Source organism: Papio anubis, chromosome 12 (genome assembly GCF_008728515.1).
Source record: "Papio anubis isolate 15944 chromosome 12, Panubis1.0, whole genome shotgun sequence".
NCBI classification, from domain to species: domain Eukaryota; kingdom Metazoa; phylum Chordata; class Mammalia; order Primates; family Cercopithecidae; genus Papio; species Papio anubis.
Window position 1 is genome coordinate 39,279,960 of NC_044987.1, and position 20,973 is coordinate 39,300,932.

Here is a 20,973-nt window from a genome sequence, read left to right on the forward strand (position 1 = left end):
ATTGTATAGATGAGAAAGCCGAGGTGAGTAACTTGCCGAAGATCACACAATAGTGGGGAAGCCAGGATTTGTGCCTACATCATTTTGACTCTGCAGTGTGGGCTCTTAGCCACAAGGAAGTACTGACCTCCGGAAGTCATCTTACATCCACCTCCTCACCGTGGATAATTGAGGATGACAAGTGGTTATGAGCACTTTCTTTGTTGAAATTTAAGCTTAAAAATTGACTTGGAGGGTAGTGTTGTTAGACATCAATCCATGACCTGGGGGAAAATACCTACAGAGAGAGACAATGGGAAGACTGAGAACCCATTAATGAAAGGCAAGCAGTCCACACTACATTGCTGGTAGTGTAACATTTGAAAAAACACATATTTTGTGGTGAGCTTGGGCAAGATGCTGCCCACCCTGGGAAGGCAGCCAAGAATTACTGCCACCTCCACCCCAGAGGACCACCCTACTAAAGGCCACAGAGAGGACCAGCCCCCATCAGAGACTGCTTGTAATTTCTCTCACTGTGGGAGTTTCCAAATGAATAAACAAACAAATAAAAGTGGTTCTATAATTTTCTCTGCGATTCAGATTCAGTGAAGCAGTAAGTCTTTGGTGCTTAATTATGAAAGATACCAAAAACACTTATTGTCCCAAATACTTTGCAGAGCAATAACATTGAAAAATAGTTCTAAGGCCTGTTTCACTGATCTAGACTTCTCTCTGTTTTCTCATGTATGATACAAACATTTAAAGAAATGAACAAAAGTCAGATATGACTGGAAGCTGCTTGAATTAATGTGGATCAAGAAGAAAATGGCAAAAATTCACAGTCCCCAAGCCTCATTTCAACCATTAGGATTCTCCCCTTTTAGATATTTTACAGAACTGCTAAAAAGTTGTCAATAATTACTTTATTGAGCATCTGCAAGGTGCACAGCATTGTACATAGCTTGAAAATGTCAAATTGAGTTTTGTCACACCCTCTGTAAAGGCTTCCCTAATTTCCATGGTTTTGTGGTTTCTCTTCCTCTTTTCCAAGGAACATGCTATTAGTACCTTTACTGCAGCACTTACTTGTTACAAGTACAACTGTATTATGTGTTCTCTCCACTAGGCTTTGAACTCCTCAAAGATGGAATCCATGCATTGTTGATCTCTGCAACCTTGATGTCCAAATACGTGTTTGACAGATGAACAAATGACTGAATAAATGCAGGGTGCTGCACTTTGGTTCCTTCTCCCAACTCCCTAGTCTGCATTTACATGGAAATGGTTGATGCTGAGTGAGAAGCCAACATTCAAAAGGCACAATGAAAAAGAGAAGTGTCCAAAGGCATAGCTGATCCACAGACTAGAAAATCAGCTCCATAATGAGGAAGAGGCTGATCCCAAGGCCTCAGAACATAACAGAGCCACAGCAAGATCTTTAAGCCAGAGCTGGGGTTCATCAACCCCAGCCCCTACCTGAAAGCCCAGCGTAGCTCATTAGGAACAGGGCAGCAGTCCAGCCACCTGCTGTGGCTTCAGGTCCAATGCAGATGGTTCCAGAGACCCATGGGCACAGCCACACTAGTAGCTCCGGGCAGTGGGTCTCAGCCACCTAATCTTACTGATACTTTTTGCTTTATTGTCCCTTTTTAGATTTCAAAACAGGTCATGCAAGAATAAATAGACACTAAACAATTGGATGTGAAAAAGAAGACATTCCCAAATGGTTCTCAAGAAGCCGTTTGGATGCTGTGCTCCTTACATGGTGCTAAGGGGCTCAAGCTGCCACGGATGCCCTTTTCGGGCCTTTCAGTATGCAAATATGTGCTAGGAGGGAATTAAGTTTCCCTGGGATGCAGTAAGCATAATGTTGTACGTGGACGGCTAATTGTTTTCATCACACAAGCCAAATCCAACTGATTAGTCAGGGCCTGGAGTCTGTTTGATGGATGAGGAAATCTTGCCATGGTCCAGGGAGGCAGCTGAATAAAAGCACGAACTTCCCATGTCTGACACCCCAGGTGTGATGGGACATGTGCAAACAATGTTGGCTCCTAATCTGCTCTCAGTTAGCCATGAAACTAAGGGGCCTCAGGTTCCTTATCAAATAATAGTTTGGCTGGACTGTCCCTCTGGTCACTTCTAAAATTCCTTTTCTTTATCCAGCAGGATTCTTGACCAATCAGTATCAAGTCAAACCCTCACCCTTTACCTTCACACTGCTGAAATAAAGGGACATCCAAACTTTATGCTCCCTAAGACAAGTGTTGGTAAAATACTGCTTTAAGTTTCTTAGATAAGGCTGGTGCATATCTCCCTAGCATGGACTCATGTGGTGCCCATGCTCCCTAACCTTGCACCACAAATCGATCAGGATGGCAGCTTGCTGGCTGCTGTTCTACTCTGGGTGTGACTCTGCTATTTTTCTGCAAAATGTAACTCTTGCTAAGCTCATGTTTCTCATTCATCGACCCCATGCAAATGGCTGACATGTTCTCTCCTTGTTGGGACCCCGAACTTTTGCATATAACTTTCTGATTGATCCTGGGCTGTAGCTCTAAGATCAGTATTTCATACTTGGCTGTTTCCTACCTCTCAGCAATTCTTTAAAACATTCAGAAAAATCCAGATGATTCCACCCCGATTGTGGGAAGCAAAGTTTGGTCCCTCTTGTTACATTTTTTAGTGCAAGATTTAAAATGACAAGTGCTTGATCAAAAAAATTTTGAGAATGAGCTCTCACATTTCACTTGTATTAATGGGGGAGTTATGTTTGTAGCCTCAAACACACTATAAAAATAATTTCCTAAGATATAATTATTCTTAAATATTTTATATATTTTTTTCAGAGATGGCCAGAATAATTTTTATCTTTATTTTGTGGCTCTTTTCTATATAGTTGTACCAAAACAACCATTTAGGGACATAAGTCAGAGTATTTTTACTGTACTAGGTACTTACGTACTCAATGCATTAGAAAAATCTAGTATGTTGCAGAATATGAATTTTCATGTTAGCTTAACATATGGATCTTTCAGTTCAACCTTGTCAGGCAGGGAGACACGTCAAGTTAATCCAAGCTGGGCAAAAGATGTCCTTGGATCTGCAGCACCTACTAAGAGCAGGGCTGTCCACCTTCTCTTCTCTTCTTTTCACCTGAGAGGACTGTATTATACTATTCAAGGTGCAAAAAAAAAAAAAAAAAAAAAAAAAAAAAAAAAACCCTTTGCCCTTCAATTCAAACTCTGTTACGCCACATTTGGCATAAAATGCTTACCATTACCTAAAAATGATTTTTTAAAAAGTGCTTATAATCACCTAAAAGAAAAATGTAGCAAAATTCAACTTTGGAGAAAATGAAAACTGTACATATCCTTGAGAGCCAAGAAAAGCTAAGAGATACAGAAAATTCTACATCCCCACAAGGTCATTTCAACAGAGAGGCATTATCTGCATTCCACCAAGGTCAGTTAAATTGGGGAGAAAGATAAGCAAATGCTGAGAAATTGGCTGCAGAATTTTTTTTTTTTATCTGTTTTGCCTTAAATCACAAAAAGCAATGGGAAGAACAAGCTCCCTTTGTCCTTTTCTCAGACACCTTTGGTTTAAAGTTGTTCTTTTTCTAATTCTTCCCTCTCCTATAATTTTTAATCATCAGAAATAAATACCAGTGCGTTTCAGGTGGTCATCTATGTCAGAGTGCATAACTGAAGTTATTAGTGGCTTGGGAGTTTGCACACATAACTGGAGGTAAACAGCAGATTACTACACCTAATCTCACCCTGAGCATTTCTCCTCTGTCAAGTCTAAATTCTGCCATCTTCTTTTGCAAAAACAAGCAGACATCCCCACCAAAGGCCAAAATATAATGATAACTGACAGTGAGCAGAAACCCATTGTAAAGACAAAATATTCCAGCTTTCAAATTCACTGTGACTGGATACTATTAGTTTTTTGAGTTTATAACTCCCCAGAATTGTCAAAAGTAACCTTGTAGCCAATCCGCTTGCAGACACTAAAAACAACCTGAAATAGGCCACCCAGGGTACCAAAAGCAGTGTCAAAGAGCAGTGAGACAGTGCCACCAAGGCCCAGTGCAATGTCCTTGCATACAATTGGAATAGCGCCCATGGTATACACAGGGAAAGTGGCCACATCCACAAGGACACGGACAGGGATGCTCAGAACTCGGCAAACGGCCTTCAGCAGACAACAAAGGATCCGGAGAATAGCCCTGATGACTTTGGCCACAACCTTCAGCACCTTCCAGGGAATGCTCACCAGCTCTTCCCCAATGGCCACGAAGTATGAGATGGTGGCTGACCCCAGGCGGTAAAGACAACTTTCTATGCCATTTATCACCTGCTTGGTAACACACCACAGGAGATAGACAACGTTCTTCAGGATTGCTACCACAAGGTAATAAATTAATTGAAAAAGCTTGATGAATGGGGTAGCAATGAAGCCCATGAGTTTTCCCAAAAAGCTACTACTTCCCTCAGATGCCTCTGGAGGCAACAGAGCAGACCTCTTGCTCCTGGTGCTAGAGGGGGGACTAGAAGTCTTTTGAGATTGCACCATTCGTTCTTCATCCTGGACTTGGTTAACCACTTCCAGGATTTTTTTCATTTTCTCTGTGTCTTGCTCAGTCTCACCACAGTTGTTCTGAAACAGCTGAGGGTTAAATGGAAGCAGTTTCTGAAGATCTTTTACCATCACATCTTCTATGATGTCACTGTCCCTGGTGTGCTTGACAAAGCCCATGGCCCAGCCACCTCCAGGGACAGCACAACAGGCCGCCAGCCAAACAAACTCAGGGACTGCCACTTTGTCTTTAACTCTGTAGTCTGAGGGCACTGTGCCTGTGAGGATATATAGGTCTTCCCCACTGCCACACTGTGGGGTCAAAGCCCGGTCCATTAGGCTGTGGAGATTCACATACCACCGTTCCTGGAAGGACTGAGTCATTGGGGCTGAATTTGTGAGAGTAAATGTGGCCACCTGGAGATCACTGCTAAGGGAGAACGGGTATAGCTGTCCTCTTTGGTAATCAGAATCAAGGTAATCTGTATTCAAGGCTTGCTTGCTTCCCAGGCTGTTCACAGAGGTGATGGCCTCTGCCTCATTAATCGCCTCCTCAAGGTTGCTGTTGGGGTCATCAATCTGAAAGAAGAAAACAAGTGGTGAGATGTATCCCTGCTTACAGCACAGAGGCAGCACTAGAATCATCCTGCCCAGACTCTGGAGAAGTCCCCACTGGTCTATTACTTCAAATGCTTGAGTTTGGAAGGACATGGTTCTCTGGCACATGCACACTTCATTCTAATATACCAAAATCCTGGTGTTTCAAAGCATCTTTCAGATAGGCTGTTTCCTAGTCTATTACCTGTGTTTACCCCACCCTGCTCTACAGTAACACCCCTTCACTCACACACACACCCACCATCATAATGTTCTTTTTAAAATCTGTTGTAGTCTGGGGCCAGGTGCGGTGGCTCATGCTTGTAATCCTAGCACTTCAGGAGGCTGAAGCGGGTGGATCACCTGAGGTCAGGAGTTTGAGACAAGCCTGGCCAACATGGTGAAACCCCATCTCTACTAAAAATACAAAAATTAGCTGGATGTGGTGATGGGTGCCTGTAATCCCAGCTACTTGGGAGGCTGAGGCAGGAGAATCACTTGAACCAGGGAGGCAGAGGTTGCAGTGAGCCGAGATTGCACTATTTTAACTCCAGCCTGGGCAACAGAGCAAGACTCTGTCTCAAAACAAACAAACAAAAAATATTGTAGTTTCATGAACTTCATAATTCTCCTTTGGAATACTTTTCCATGAACTTCAAAGTAATTATAAAAAAAAAAAAACAAGGGGGGAGTAGATCTCAACAGGCCAATAAAGTTAGAACTGCAACTCAGTTAATCAGCCACCAATGTTGGTTGCAATTGAATGCACATGTTCCTAATGAATGTTTATACATTTTCGGATTTATGAAAAATAATCAACTCTAATCAGCGCATTTAAATTACATGGGGGAAATGTACAGTCTGGTGTTGGTTACTGGATATTTATCAGGTAAAACTAAAATTCAAATTAGACCAGTTGCTGTTTGAACTTAATCTCCCCAATATTTGCTATGATTAACAATTCATTTTCTGTCTTGGTCAATCTAGACATGTGCTATATATCAATTGCAATCAATATATACATCCTGTCTTGGTTCTGCTTTCTTTTACAAAAAATTCAATATTATTTATGATTATTTTCATCTTATCTGAAAGGACAAAAGGAAAGTGCTTAGGATTAATTTAGGATTATGTCATTATCCCCCAAACTAACTTGTAAATTCTTGACATCAGGAACCATGTATATTCCCCCAGAACCCAGCCCAAGGCCTCACGCATAATAGAATCTCAAGGCATTCTTGTTAATCTTTATGCCCTGAGGCAGCAGTATTTATAATAGCAGCAAGTGGAACCATCCCACATTTTCAAAAACAGGGAAAGGTTTCGTAAATAACATTATGTTATATCCATCAAAGAAAAAACTCATTAAAAACCATTATGGCCAGGCATGGTGGTTCAAGCCTGTAACCCCAGCACTTTGAGAGGCCTAGGCAGGTGGATCACCTAAACTCGGGCATTTGAGACCAACCTGGGCAACATGGCGAAACCCCACTTCTATAAAAAAAAAAATTCAAAAAATTAGCTGGGCATGGTGGTACACACCTGTGGTCCCAGCTACTCAGGAGGCTGAGGTGGCAGAATCGCTTGAGCCTGCGAAGTAGAGGATGCAGTGAGCAGAGACTGCACAACTGCACTCCAAGCTGAGTAAGGGAGTGACACCCCCATCTCAAAAACAATCATTAAAAAGCACTTACAATTATAAAGTGGTTCGTAATGATGAGAAAATATATGCTATAACGTTGAAAAGAAAGGGCAGGATATAAAATTAAATAATCACTTTTTAAAAGCCTTCAAGTATGTAAGGAAACATTTTGAAAATAAACATATGACATGTCAACATGGTTGTTTGATTCCTGGGGATGCAAGTCATATTTTTTCCTCTATTTTCTTGTTTCTCTCCTCGTACCTCCCTACCCACATCAACCCATAATATGTGTTACTTTCAAAAGGAAATTAAAAAATACAAACCTAATTAAAATGAGTAAATTATTGGTAACTGATTCTCTAAAATTGGTGCTACTCACTAAACATAAAATAAACCCCAAGGGGAGTCAAAGCCATAGGAATTGTGCTGTACCTCTAGTCTGAGGGCAGTCCAACTGTGCATCTCTCTGGCTCTGCAATGGCAAATGAAGACACTCTCTTGCAGGTACGCGTAGGGGTATTGAGGGCAATGGATAAACAACTTGGTATATTTGCTGAAACCTAATGGAGTAATCTATCGGCTGACCCTACTCATTCAACTCCATGCCTTCCCCCATTCTTAGAAGGAGCAATGATCCTGGGTGCTCTTCACTGCTACCACATCCCTTGTAGGATAGAGATAAGAAGCTCATTCACTTGGTTAAGCTGCTGTCTCTGCTCTCTTATATCTGAAAGATACATCCCAAGGAAACATCAGCCTCATTTTTTAATCATAAGACCAGGATATAGCAGAGCCAAGATCTACAAGACTTGGGTGTAAGGTCGGGGTTGATGTACATTTCTCCATGGTTACTGGGGCATTTTGTATGCATTTAACCTGGTGCAGTGCCTTCATTCCTTCTAGGGAAACTAAAGATTGTTTTTGAATTGATAACCCTGTGGCAGAGCACTGCGGGAGCACGCTGGAGTGTCTTTAGCCCAAGAGCCACCCAAGGGTGAAACGTGCCTACAGGGGTTGATGAAGGCCTAAAAAATGAGCAGAGAAGAGGGACTTGGATGAGGAAGGGGAAGAGGCAAAAGAAAGAGGCAGAAGGAGAACAGGAGAGGATAAAAAAGGGAAGCAAATAAGAAAGAAGTAAATGAGAGAGAATGTGCCTGCATGTGTAAGAGACAAAGTGTCCCGTTGCTAAGCAAAAACCAGGACTTACAATGGACTTATAAAAGACTGTGGGGGTTGATTCACTCCCCAACTGCTATGCATGGTCTTCCAGTGCTGCAATCAGAGGAGACTAAGCTGGGTGTTTCAGCATCCTCTTAGATCACTTGAGTTCACGGGGCTTCAGATTTCAGCCACAGCTTTGCACCTGACAACCAGGTAAGGCCTTTTCTGCCCAACTCCACAGGGAAATTTCCCATACACTTACATGGGAAATAAGCCAGGATGGAACCAAGGTGGCTGGGAAGGCCATGGCCCAATTCTATACTGGGTCCTGTGCACCCTACTGCCCTAGGCCTTCCAAGGCAAAGTAACTAAAACATATGCTCCAGAAATACAGGCAGCTTTGGGCACATTTTCCCTCCCCTTCCCCTGCTTTCTTCAGAACTTCATATTCATGTTTACTATATTCTTATGAACTCCAAACCTGGTTCTATGGTTTGATGACAAGATAGAACATAGTGTTTAAAATTGAGACAGAATATCTGGCTACTACTGTACCTATATAGTGATGGGGAGATGGATTGGAGACTAATATTTTTTGAACTACCAATTTAATGCTTTCAATATAGCATTATATGGAAGCATTTTTACTTTATTTTACAGATAGGGAAACCAAGACACAGAATGATGAAGAAAATTTTCCAGTATTCCAATAATTAGTAGCAGGAATGGAGCTTTTTCCATTTCAATGATTTTTTTTCTAGCGTTTCTATTGTTTTATTTCAAATTCTCCTTTTTTTTTTTTTTTTTTTCTCTTGGGAGATCCTTTTTTATCTTTTAATAGTTTAGACATTGATTTTTAAAGTTCCTTTAAGATTTCTCTATTTGGTTTTTCAGTTTATTTTGTTGCTTCTACTGGTTGACTTCAAGGAGTGTGTATAGCTAAGTACTTCGCAATTTCTGCTGATGAGTTTATCTCATGAGAGGTCCATGGTATTTTGTCAAAAAAAAAACCAAAACAACCAAAGCCCAATAGGATTGCTTTCGAAGTTGCCCCTGCCAGGCCCCTACAGAATTCTATGAATTGGGGCCAGCTTCTGAGTTATTTTCTCAGTTCAGGGTTTTCACATGGAGAAAGCAGAGCAAATATGGAACCACCACGCCCAGTCAGAAAAATGATACATTTTATCTAATATTCTATGTGTTTGCGGTGTGAGGAAAGGAATTCCACATCTGTTCAGTTGACCAGATGTTTTCTCCATTGTCTCAGGTTTAAAACATTTCTCCTAAAGCAAGCCTTGTTTCCTTTTATAACTCATTATAGATTTATCATCCCAACATGTATCTGCTTTGCTTAAATTTCTTTTTTTTTTTTTTCTTTTTTTTGTATTTATACCACCTCCTGAATCAATGTTTGGTATGAGTAGGACAGTATTTTTCAACACTTTTACTGATGGTAACAAGAACTACATAGGCTGAAGCCTCTCTCTAACAATAGGCTACAGGGACTCTCAGCCTTTCCTAAATCACATTGGCCACTTTGTAAACAATCTGATTCTGTTTCCTTACTAATTCCTTTGTATTAACTATTACCCACGGCTCTTTTGTCTGTTCATGCAAGTATTTCTATCTCCCTGAAATTCATTTCCGTCAATTTTATCTTTTGCAACTTGGAATTGTCAAAAAACCTGGACATTACATTATGAAGTCACTTTAACATATCATTTATAAATATATATTAAATCCTAGGACCTTTTATTTTTATTTTTATTTTTATTTGAGATGGAGTCTTGCTCTGTCACTCAGGCTGGAGTGCAGTGGCCTGATATTGACTCACTGCAACCTCCGCCTCCCAGGTTCAAGCAATTCTCCTTCCTCAGCCTCTGGAGTAGCTGGGATTACAGGCATGTGCCACCACACCTAGCTAATTTTTGTATTTTTAGTAAAGATGGGGTTTCACCATGTTGGCCAGGCTGGTCTCGAACTCCTGACCTCAATTGGTCTGCCCGCCTCGGCCTCCCAAAGTGCTGGGATTACAGGCGTGAGCCACAGCGCCCTGCCCCTAGGACCATTTAATACCATGCTAACTGATTTCCACTGAGGGAACTGCCCATGAGCCCACTATGCTATCTCCTTGTTTAAGACCAGCTTTTTAACCAATGACAAACTTTCTTCTGATCCAAAGATGACTCATGTTTTAATAGCTTTTGTTGAAGAATCATCTGAAAAATCTAAATAAAATCAGTATACTAGCCCCCATCACTACCATGCTCACTTAACTCTACAAAACAACTAAGTATGTCTTGGTAGGCTCTCATTTTCTGAAGGGATGCCAAAGTGTGTGTGTGTGTGTGTGTGTGTGCGCGCGTGCGTGCGCCCACGTACACACGCACGCATGTGTGTGTAACTTAAATGCCCACTTCATCTATAGGAAACTGTATTAAAAATAGTAATAGGCCAGGCATTGTGGCTTGCGCCTATAAACCCAGCACTTTGGGAGGCTGAGTGGTTGGAACTTGGTCACTTTAGGTCAAGAGTTCAAGACCAGCTTGGCCAACATGGTGAAATCCTGTTTCTACTAAAAATACAAAAAAAAATAAAGCGCAAAGCAAACAAACAAAAAAAACCCAGGCATGGTGGCATGTGCCTGTAGTCCCAGTTACTTGGGAGGCTGAGGCATGAGAATGGCTTGAACTCAGGGAGGTGGAGGTTGCAGTAGCTGAGATCACGCCATTGTACTCCAGCCTGGATGACAGAGCAAGACTCAAAAAATGAAAAAAAAAAGAAAAAAAAAAAAGAAAAAGAACAATAGTAATACTATTTGATTAAAATAATCTTAGTGTATTGTTTGATACATTGTCACTTAAAGGGCAGCTGTATTTTTCCATGCTCTCTACAGACATGGTTTAATGATCTGGTTATTGCAATTATAGTAAATTACTGACAACACTGCTCCCTAAAGACAAAAATAAACCTATGATGTAAGAGGTTATTTCAGATGGCAATTTCTGAATTATACCTGCCCATTTGCACACACCACTGATCTTCCTCTTTAGTATCCCACTGGAATCTCTAGATATAGGGGAACACACAAAGCTCTGTCTTTTCCACCTCCCAGCTGTCCTAATCCCCCTGGACTGTCAATGTAATTTGATACAGTTCCTGTATTTAATGGAAAAATTTCTTTCTAATCTCAACATGTTAAGTAGGTTTTAGAAAAATGAGCTGTCTTCGCTCTACTAGCCTCCTGTCCCATAAATAATCTTATAATAAATTCCTTTTGAAATCTAGTATCAAGAAAAAAATGTATCTCAAAGAATTGGTCTGTTTCCTTGTATCAGACAGTAAAACCTATTTAAATCCATAGGTGGTTGGTTGGTTTGTTTGTTTCAGAATTAAATGAGGCGAAACTGAATTTTTATGATAATATGCATGTAAGGAAAACAATGAAAAATTGAAGAGTTTTGGAGGGGAAACATTCACCCATTCAACAATATTTGTTAAGCCTATATTACCGATGACTGGCACTGCAGGAGGAAGCATTGAAACTGAAAATAACAACAACCACCATCATGTATTAAGCACTGTATGCCAAACATTCTTCTATGAGCTCCACATGTATTATTAATACATCAGAAAGGGGCTGAGCTAACTATCCTCTCATTTAAACTTGCAACAACTATGTATTATTACTACCACATACAAGACAGGTGAGGAAACTGAGGCACATTGAGATTCAGTCACTGAAGAAGAAAATGAAGAGAGAGCACAGCAAGAGGACAGAATAGAAGGCTCCACTGATCATTCCCCCATAAGGACACCAATTTAACAACTATCTACACAAAAAATTACCTTCATAAGAACCAAAAATCAGGTAAGCACTCACAGCACCTGGTCTTAACTTCATATCACTAAAAGAGGCACTAAAGACATAGGAAAAACAATCTTGAATCACCACCACCCCTCCAGCATCCCACAGCAGCACTGGCATGGTGCAGAGAGCAATTCTAGGAATTAGGGAGAGGGGAGTACAGTAACTGTGAGGCACTGAACTCAGCACTGCCCTAGTTACATAGCAGGAAGCAAAACTGGACCAAACTCAGCCGATGCCTGCCCACGGAGGGACAGCATTAAACCAGCCCTAGCCAGAGAAAAGCTGCCAATCCCCGTGGCTGGCACTTGACTTTCCACAAGCCTCGCCACTGTGGGCTAAAGTGCTCTGGGCCTTAAATAAACTTGAAAGGCAGTCTAGGCCACAGGGACTGCAACTCCTAGGTGAGTCCTAGTGCTGAACTGGGCCCAGAACCAGTGATCTAGGGGGCATGTGATCCACTGAGACACCAGTCAAGGCGACTAAGGGAGTGCTGGCATCACCCTTCCCCTAACCCCAGGTTGCACAGTTTACAGCTCCAAAAGAGACCTCTTCCTTTTGCTTGAGAAGTGGAGACAGAAGAGTGGAAAGAGCTTTGTCTTGCATTTTGGATACCAGTTCAGCCGTAGCAGGATAGAGCACTGGTCCAAGTTGTGAGGCCACCTTTCTAGGCCCTAGCCCCCGGATGACATTTCTGGACACAGTGGGCCAGAAGAAAACCTGTTGTCTTGAAGTGAAGGACCTAGTCCTGGCAGGATTCATCACCTGCTAACTGAAGAGCTTTGGGGCCCTTAATAATCAGCAGCAATACCTAGGTAAGCATGTCACGGGCCTTAGATGAGACCCTGAGACTTGCTGGCTTCAGGTGAGATTCAGCGCAATACCAGCTGTGATGGCCACAGGGAGAGACTTCTTCTGCCCAAGAAAAGTGGAGGAAAAAGTAAAGAGGACTCTATCATGCACCTCGGGTATCAGCTCAGCCACAGAGAGCATCAAGTGGGCTCTTGGATGGCATTTCTGGACCTGCCCTGGGTCAGAGGGGAGCCCACTGCCCTCAAAGGTTAAGTCCCAGGCCAAGCAACATTTGCTACAAGCTGACTTAAGAGACTGTGAGGGAACACTGGCAGTAGTATTCTGGCAGTACTCCCCAAAAGACTGTGGTGGCAGTGTCAGAGCCCACAGGGTAAGGCTCCTCTGCCTTTGGAAAGCAGAGGGAAGAGTGAGAAGGACTGCATTTTTGTGGCTGGAATGCCAGCTCAGCTGCAGTAGACTAGAATACCAGGTAGACTTCTAAGGTTTTTGACTCTAGTCCCTGGCTCCCAGATGGCACCTCTGGACATGCCCAGGGCCTGGGGGAACTCACTGCCCTGAATGAAATGACACAGGCCTGGCTGGATTTGCCACCTGCTAATTGTGGAGCCCAATGTCCTTGAGCAAACATAGGCAGTAGCCAGGGAGTGGTTACAGCAGGCTGTGGGTGAACCAAGTACTGTGCTGGCTTCAGGTCTGGCCCAGCACAGTCCTAGTGGTGGCGGCCACAGGGGTGCTTGTGTCACTCCATCCCCAGCTCCAAGTGGCTCAGACCAGAGAGAGAGACTCTGTCTGTTTGAGAGAAAATAAAAGAAGAGAACAAAAGACTCTGCCTGGTAACCCAGAGAATTCTTTCTGATCTTATCCCAAGACCATCAAAGTGGTACCACTATGAGTCTGCAAGAACCACAGTGTTACTGGGCTTGGGATGCCGCCTAAAGCAGATACTGCGTAGATCACAACACCCAAGTCCTTTCATATCTCTAGAAAGCCTTCCAAGAAGGATGGGTACAAACAAGCCCAGTCTGAGAAGACTACAATAAATACCTAACTCTTCAATGCCCAGACACAGGCAAACATCTACAAGTATCAAGACCATCCAGGAAAACATCACCTCATCAAATAAACTAAATAAAGAACCAGGGACCAATCCTGAAGAAACAGAGATATGTGACTTTTCAGACAAAATTCAAAATAGATGTGTTGAGGAAACTCAAATAAATTCATGATAACACAGGGAAGGAATTCAGAGTTCTATCAGATGAATTTAAAAATGAGATTGAAATCATTAAAAAGAATCAAGCAGGAATTCTGGAGCTGAAAAATGCAACTGACATACTGAGGAATGCATCAGAGCTTTTTAATAGCATAACTGATCAAACAGAAGAAAGAATTAGTGAACTCAAAGACAGGCTATTTGAAAATACATAGTCACAAGAGACAAAAGAAAAAGAATAAAAAACAATGAAGCACACCTACAAGATCTAGAAAATAGCCTCAATGGTGCAAATCTAAGAATTCCTGGCCTTAAAGAGGACGTAGAGCAAGAGATAGAAGTAGAGTGTTTATTCAAAGGGATAATAACAGAGAACTTCCCAAACCTAGAGAAAGATATCAATATCCAAGTACAAGAAGGTTATGGAACACTAAGCAGATTTAACCGAAAGAAGACCAAGAGATTTAATCCAAACTTCCAAAGGTCATTGATAAAGAAAGAATCCTAAAAGCAGCAAGAGAAAAGAAACAAAAAATACAATGGAGCTCCAATATGCCTGTTAACAGACTTTTCATCAGTGGAAACCTTATAGGCCAGGGAAGAGTGGCATTCCATATTTAGAGTGCTGAAGGAAAGAAACTATTACCCTAGAGTAGTACATCAGTAAAATTACCTTCATACATGAAGAAGAAATAACGACTTTCCCAGACAAACAAAAGCTGAGAGATTTTATCAACACCAGGCCAGTTCTGCAAGAAATGCCAGAAGGAGTACTTCAATCAGAAAGAAAAGGATGTTAATGAGCAATAAGTAATCATGTGAAGGTGCAAAACTCACTGGTAATAGTAACTGCACAGAATATTATAACATTGGAACTGTGGTGTGTAAACTACTCTTATCTTAAGCAGAAAAACTAAATGATGAACCAATCAAAAATTGTAACTACAACTTCCTAGGACACAGACAGTACAATAACATATAAACAGAAACAACAAAAAGTGAAAAAGTGGGGGAATCGAGTTAAGGTGTAGAGTATTTATTAGTTTGCTTTTTGCTTGTTTATCTGTTTGCTTATGCAACAACTTTCCAGGACACAAACAGTAAAATAAGATATAAATAGAAACAACAAAAAGTGAAAAAGTAGGGGAATGAACTTAAGGTGTAGGGTTTTTATTAGTTTTCTTTTTGCATGTTTATCTGTTCGCTTATGCAAACAGCATTAAATTTTTATCAGCTTAAAATAATGATAGTATTTGCAAGCCTCATGGTAACCTCAAACCAAAAAATATACAACAGATACACAAAAAATAAAAAGCAAGAAACTAAAACATATCCCCAGAGAAAATCACTTTCACTAAAAGGAAGACAGGAAGAAAGGAAAGAAGGAAGAGATGACCACAAGACAACCAGAAAACAACAAAATGGCAGGGGTAAGTCCTTACTTATCAATAATAACATTGAATGTAAATGGACTAAATTATCCAATCAAAAGACACAAATGGGCAGAATGGATGAAAAAACAAAACCCATTGATCAGTTACCTTCTAGAAACATGCTTCACCCATAAAGACACACATAGACTGTGTCTTTTCCATGCTAACAAAGCATGGAAAAAAATATTCCACGTAAATGGAAATCGAAAGAGAGCAGGAGTCACTATACTTATACCAGACAACATAGATTTCAGGACAAATATTATAAGAAGAGACAAAGAAGGTTATTATATACGATAAAGGGGTCAATTCAGTGAGAGGATATAAAAATTTTAAATATATAGGCAACCAACATTGGAGCACCCAGATATACAGCGCAATTTTTTTTTTTTTTTTGAGACAGGGTCTCGCTCTGTTGCCCAGGCTGGAGTACAGCGGTGCAATCTCAGCTTACTGCAACCTCAGCCTCTCGGGTTCAAGTGATTCTCCTGCCTCAGCCTCCCAAGCAGCTGGGATTACAGGCACGTGCCACCACACTTGGCTAATTTTTGTACTTTTGGTAGAGACAGGTTTTTGCCATGTCAGCCAGGCTGGTCTGGAACTCCTGACCTGAAGTGATCTGCCTGCCTCGGCCTCCCAAAGTGCTGGGATTACAGGCATGAGCCACTGCGTCCAGCCTATAATGCAAATACTATTAGAGCTAAAGAGAGAGATGCACCTCAATACGACGATAGCTAAAGACTTCTACACACCACTTTCAGCATTGGACAGATTTTCTAGAGAGAAAATCAAAGACAAGGAAACATCAGACTTAATCTGCATTATAAATGGATCTAATAGGTATTTAATCCTATTATTTTCCTCAGCATATGAATCATTCTTAATGATACACCATATGTTAGGTCACAAAACATAGCTGAAAACATTTTAAAAACTGAAATAATAGCAAGCATCTTCTCTGAAGACAATGAAACAGAAATCAATAACAAGAGGAATTTTGGAAACTATACAAATACATGGAAATTAAACAGTATGCTCCTGAATGACCAGTGGGTCAATGACAAAATTAAGAAGGAAGTTGAAAAATTTCTTGAAACAAATAATAATGGAAACACAACATAACAAAACCTATGGGATACAGCAAAAGCAGTACTAAGAGGGAAGTTTATAGGTATAAGCACCTACAACAGAAAAATAGAAAAATGTCAAATAAACAGCCTAATGTTGCATCTTAAAGAATTAGACAGGCAAGAGCAAGCCAAGCCCAAAATTAGCAGAAGAAAAGAAATAATAAAGATCAGAGCAGAAATAAATGAAATTGAAATATAGAAAACAATACAAAAGATCAATGAAACAAAAAGTTAATATTTTTAAAAGTTAAACAAAACTGACAAACCTTTAGCCAGAGCAACTAAGAGAAAAAGAGAGAAGACCCAAATAAAGAAAATCAGAGATGGAAAAGGAGACATTGCAACTGATACTACAGAAATTTAAAGTATCTACTATAAGTGGCTACTATGAGCAACTGTATGCCAATAAATTGGAAAATGTGGAAGAAATGGACAAATTCCTAGGCACATACAACCAACCAAAATGGAACAAGGAAGAAATCCAAAACCTGAACAAACTAATAACAAGTAATGAGATCGAAGCTGTAATAAAAAGTCTCCCAGTAAAGAAAATCCTGAGACCTAATGACTTCACTGCTGAATTCTACCAGGCATTTAAAGAAGAACTAATACCAATCCTACTCAAACTATTCCAAAAAACAGAGAAGAAGGGAATACTTCCAAACTCATTCTATGAGGTCAGTATTACTCTGATACCAAAACCAGACAAAGACACATCAAAAAGAAAACCAGGGACCAATATCTCTGATGAATATTGATGCAAAAATCCTCAACAAAATATTAGCAAGCCAAATTCAATAATACATTAAAAAGATCATTCATCATGACCAACTGGGATTTATTCCTGAGATGCAAGGATGGTTCAACATACATAAATCAATCAATGTGACACATCATATCGACAGAATGAAGGACAAAAACCTTATTATCATCTCCACTGATGATGCAAAAGCATTTGATAAAATTCAACATCCCTTCATGATGAAACCCCTCAAAAAAGTGGGGATAGAAGGAACATACCTCAACATAATTAAACGCATATATAAGAGACCCACAGCTAGGATCATATTGAATGGGGAAAAACTGAAAGTCTTTCCTGTAAGATATGAAACATGGCAAGGATGCCCACTTTCACCATCATTATGCAACACAGCTAGGAAGTCCTAGCTAGAGCAATCAGAGAAGAGAAAGAAAGAAAGGGCATTCGAATTGGAAAAGAAGTCAAATTACCCTTGTTTGCAGATGATATAATCTTATATTAAAAACCTAAAGACTGCACAAAAAACCTAGTAGAACTGATAAACAAATTCAGGTAAGTTGCAGGACCCAAAATCGACTACAAAAAGTTAGTCGCATTTCTATATGCCAACAGTGAATAATCAGAAAAAGGAATAGAAAAGTAATTCCATTTAAAATAGCCACAAATCAAAGTAAATACCTAGGATTTAACTGAACCAAAGAAGTAAAAGATCTGTATAATGAAAAATATAAAACACTAATGAAAGAAATCAAATAGGACACACAGAAAAAAGGAAAAATATTCCACATTCATAGAAGAATCAGTATTGTTCAAATGTCTATACTACCCAAAGCAATCTACAGATTCAGTGCAATCCCTATCAAAATACCAATGACATTCTTCACAGAAACAGAAGAAACAATCCTAAAATCTATATGTAGCCACAAAAGACCCAGAATAGCCAAAGCTATCCTAAGTAAAATGAACAAAACTGGAGGAATCATATTACCTGACTTCAAATTATACTACAGAGCTATAGTAACCTAAACGGCATGTTACTGGTATAAAAACAGACACATAGACCAATGGAACAGAATAAATAACCCAGAAACAAATCCACACACCTACAGTGAACTCATTTTTGACTAAGGTGCCAAGAACACACACTAGGGAAAATACAGTCTCTTCAATAAATGGGGCTGGGAAAACTGAATATTCATACGCAAAAGAATAAAAGCAGATCCCTATCTCTCACCATATACAAAAGTCAAATCAAAATGAATGAAAGACTTAAATCTAAGACCTCAAACTATGAAACTACAAGAAAACATTGGGGAAACTCTCTAGGACACTGCTCCGGGCAGAAATTTCTTGAGTAATACCCCATAAGTACAGACATCCATAACAAAAATGGACAAATGGATCACAGCAAGTTTAAAAAGCTTCTACACAGGAAAGGAAACAATAAAGTGAAGAGACAACCCACAGAATGGGATAAAATATTTGCAAACTACCCATATGACAAGGGATTAATAACCAGCATATATAACAAGTTCAAACAACTCCAAAGGAAAAAAAATGTAATAATCCAATTTAAAAAATGGGCAATCAGCCTGGGCAACATAGTGGAACTTATCTCTATAAAAAATTAGCTAGGCATGGTTGTGTGCACCTGTAGTCCCAGCTACTCAGAAAGCTGAGGTAAGAAAATCACTTGAGCCCAGGAGGTAGAGCCGCAGTGAGCCAAGATTGTGCCTGCACAGCAGAGTGAGAGCCTGTCTTAAAATCAATCAATCAGTTAATCGATCAATCAATCAAACATAATAAAAAATGAGCAAAAGATTTGAAGAGACATTTCTCAAAAGAAGACAGACAAATAGCAAACAGGCATATGAGAAGGTGCCCAACATCATCAACCATCAGAGAAATGCAAATCAAAACTACAATGAGATATCATCTCACCCTGGTTAAACTGGCTTATATCCAAAAGACAGGCAATAACAAATGCTGGTAACGATGCAGAGAAAAAGTAATCCTCTTACACTGTTGGTGGGAAAGTAAATTAGTACAACTACTATGGAGAACAGTTTGGAGGTCCCTCAAAAAACTAAAAATAAAGTGACAATATGATGCAGCAATTCCACTTCTGAGTATATACCCCAAAGAAAGAAAATCAGTATATCAAAGCGATATCTGCACTTCCATATTTGTTACAGCACTGTTCACAATAGCTAAGATTTTGAAGCAACCTAAGTGCCCATCAACAGATGAATAAAGAAAATGTGGTACATACATATACACAATGAAGAACTATTCAGCCATAAAAAAGAATGAGTTCCTGTCATTTGCAACAACATAGATGGAACTGGTGGTCATTACGTTAAGCGAAATAAGCCAGGCACAGAAATACAGACACTGCATGTTCTCACTTATTTGTGGGATCTAAAAATCAAAACAATTGAACTTATGGAGTTAGAGAGCAGAAGGATGGTTGCCAGAGACTGGGAAAGATAGTGGGGAGTGTGGGGGAGGTGGAGACGGTTAATGGGTACAAAAAAATAGAAAGAAAGAATAACCAATAAGACCTAGTATCTGATAGCACAATAAGGTGACTATAGTCCATAACACTTTAATTATATATTTTAAAATAACTATAAGAGTATAACTGGATTGTTGGTAACATAAAAGATAAATGCTTTAGGGTATGGAAACCCCATTTTCCATGATGTGATTATTCTACATTGCGTGCCTGTATCAAAATATCTCATTACCCCATAAATATATATACCTACTACGTACCATTGCATGCCTATATCAAAATATCTTATATACCCAATAAATATATACACCTACTATGTAACCACAAAATAATTAAATTTAAAAAAAAACAAGCTTCAGTAACTCGCCCAGGGTCACACGGTTAGCATGTGATGGGACCACGTGCCAACTTAGGAAGTCCAGCCCCATAGCTAGTGTTCTTAATCACTGTTTCATATGCCTCAAAATGGGCGTTCGCATCAATAAAGTCACCATCTATTTATGGAAACAAGGCAGATACATACAAATTTAAACAGAAAATCAAAAGAAAAACAATAGCATAATCCAGTTTATATCAACTGCTAAATGAATGTTAGAAAGAAAAACAACAATGGAATTTCAGAGAAAGGAAGGGCACAATGAGTGCAGTCAGGGAAGACTCTTGGAGGAAACAATCCTGAAGCGGAACTTGAAGGATGTGCAAGATGTTGACAGATTTGGTGCAACAGAAAGGTCAGTAAAGCTTTAGCAAGATTTCTACACAAAGGCTTAAGGGCAGAAACAGGCAGCCTGTGAAAACAGGACATTGGGTAAGGAAAAGTGACAGGTTACTTGGAAAGGGTAGCAGGGGATCAGATGAAAATTTCAAAAACATTGTTGCATCCCATTTACCCTTCACATAACCCTACAAGGTAGGCATCATTATCATCTCCATGTTAGACATGGGAAAACCGAAACTCAGATGAATGGCAGGTACAAAGTCATCAAACAAGTATGTGGAAGAGCCAGGGCTTAAGCCCAGCTTCTCTAATTTCAAAGCTCCTAACTACACGCCAGTAGCGCCCCAAGCATCTGAATGAGGAGAGGAATGCTGACAGCCACAGAGCAGACACCATGAGAGAACAGGATAAGGGAACAAATGAGAGACAAAAATGGTGCTGTAAGGAGAATCAGTTGTCCAGAGTCATGCCAAAAGTCAAGGGAGGAGAAAGCCTTGGCTAGGGGATGATCAACAGTGTGTGCTACCTGCTGCAGAGAGGAAAGAGAAGGA

At 40.1% G+C, this 20,973-nt stretch overlaps 1 protein-coding gene across 1 annotated transcript in view; it reads right to left on the reverse strand.

Annotated features, from left to right (window-relative positions):
* Positions 1-883: 883 nt before the first annotated feature.
* The window catches only part of ENDOD1 (endonuclease domain containing 1), a 42,577-nt gene continuing 22,487 nt past the window's right edge, over positions 884-20,973 (reverse strand). Inside the window, exon 2 of the mRNA XM_003910572.5 lies at positions 884-5,145. Coding sequence (XP_003910621.2) covers positions 3,943-5,145 — 1,203 coding nt within the window. The 3' untranslated portion in view covers positions 884-3,942. The remainder of the gene's footprint in view (positions 5,146-20,973) is intronic.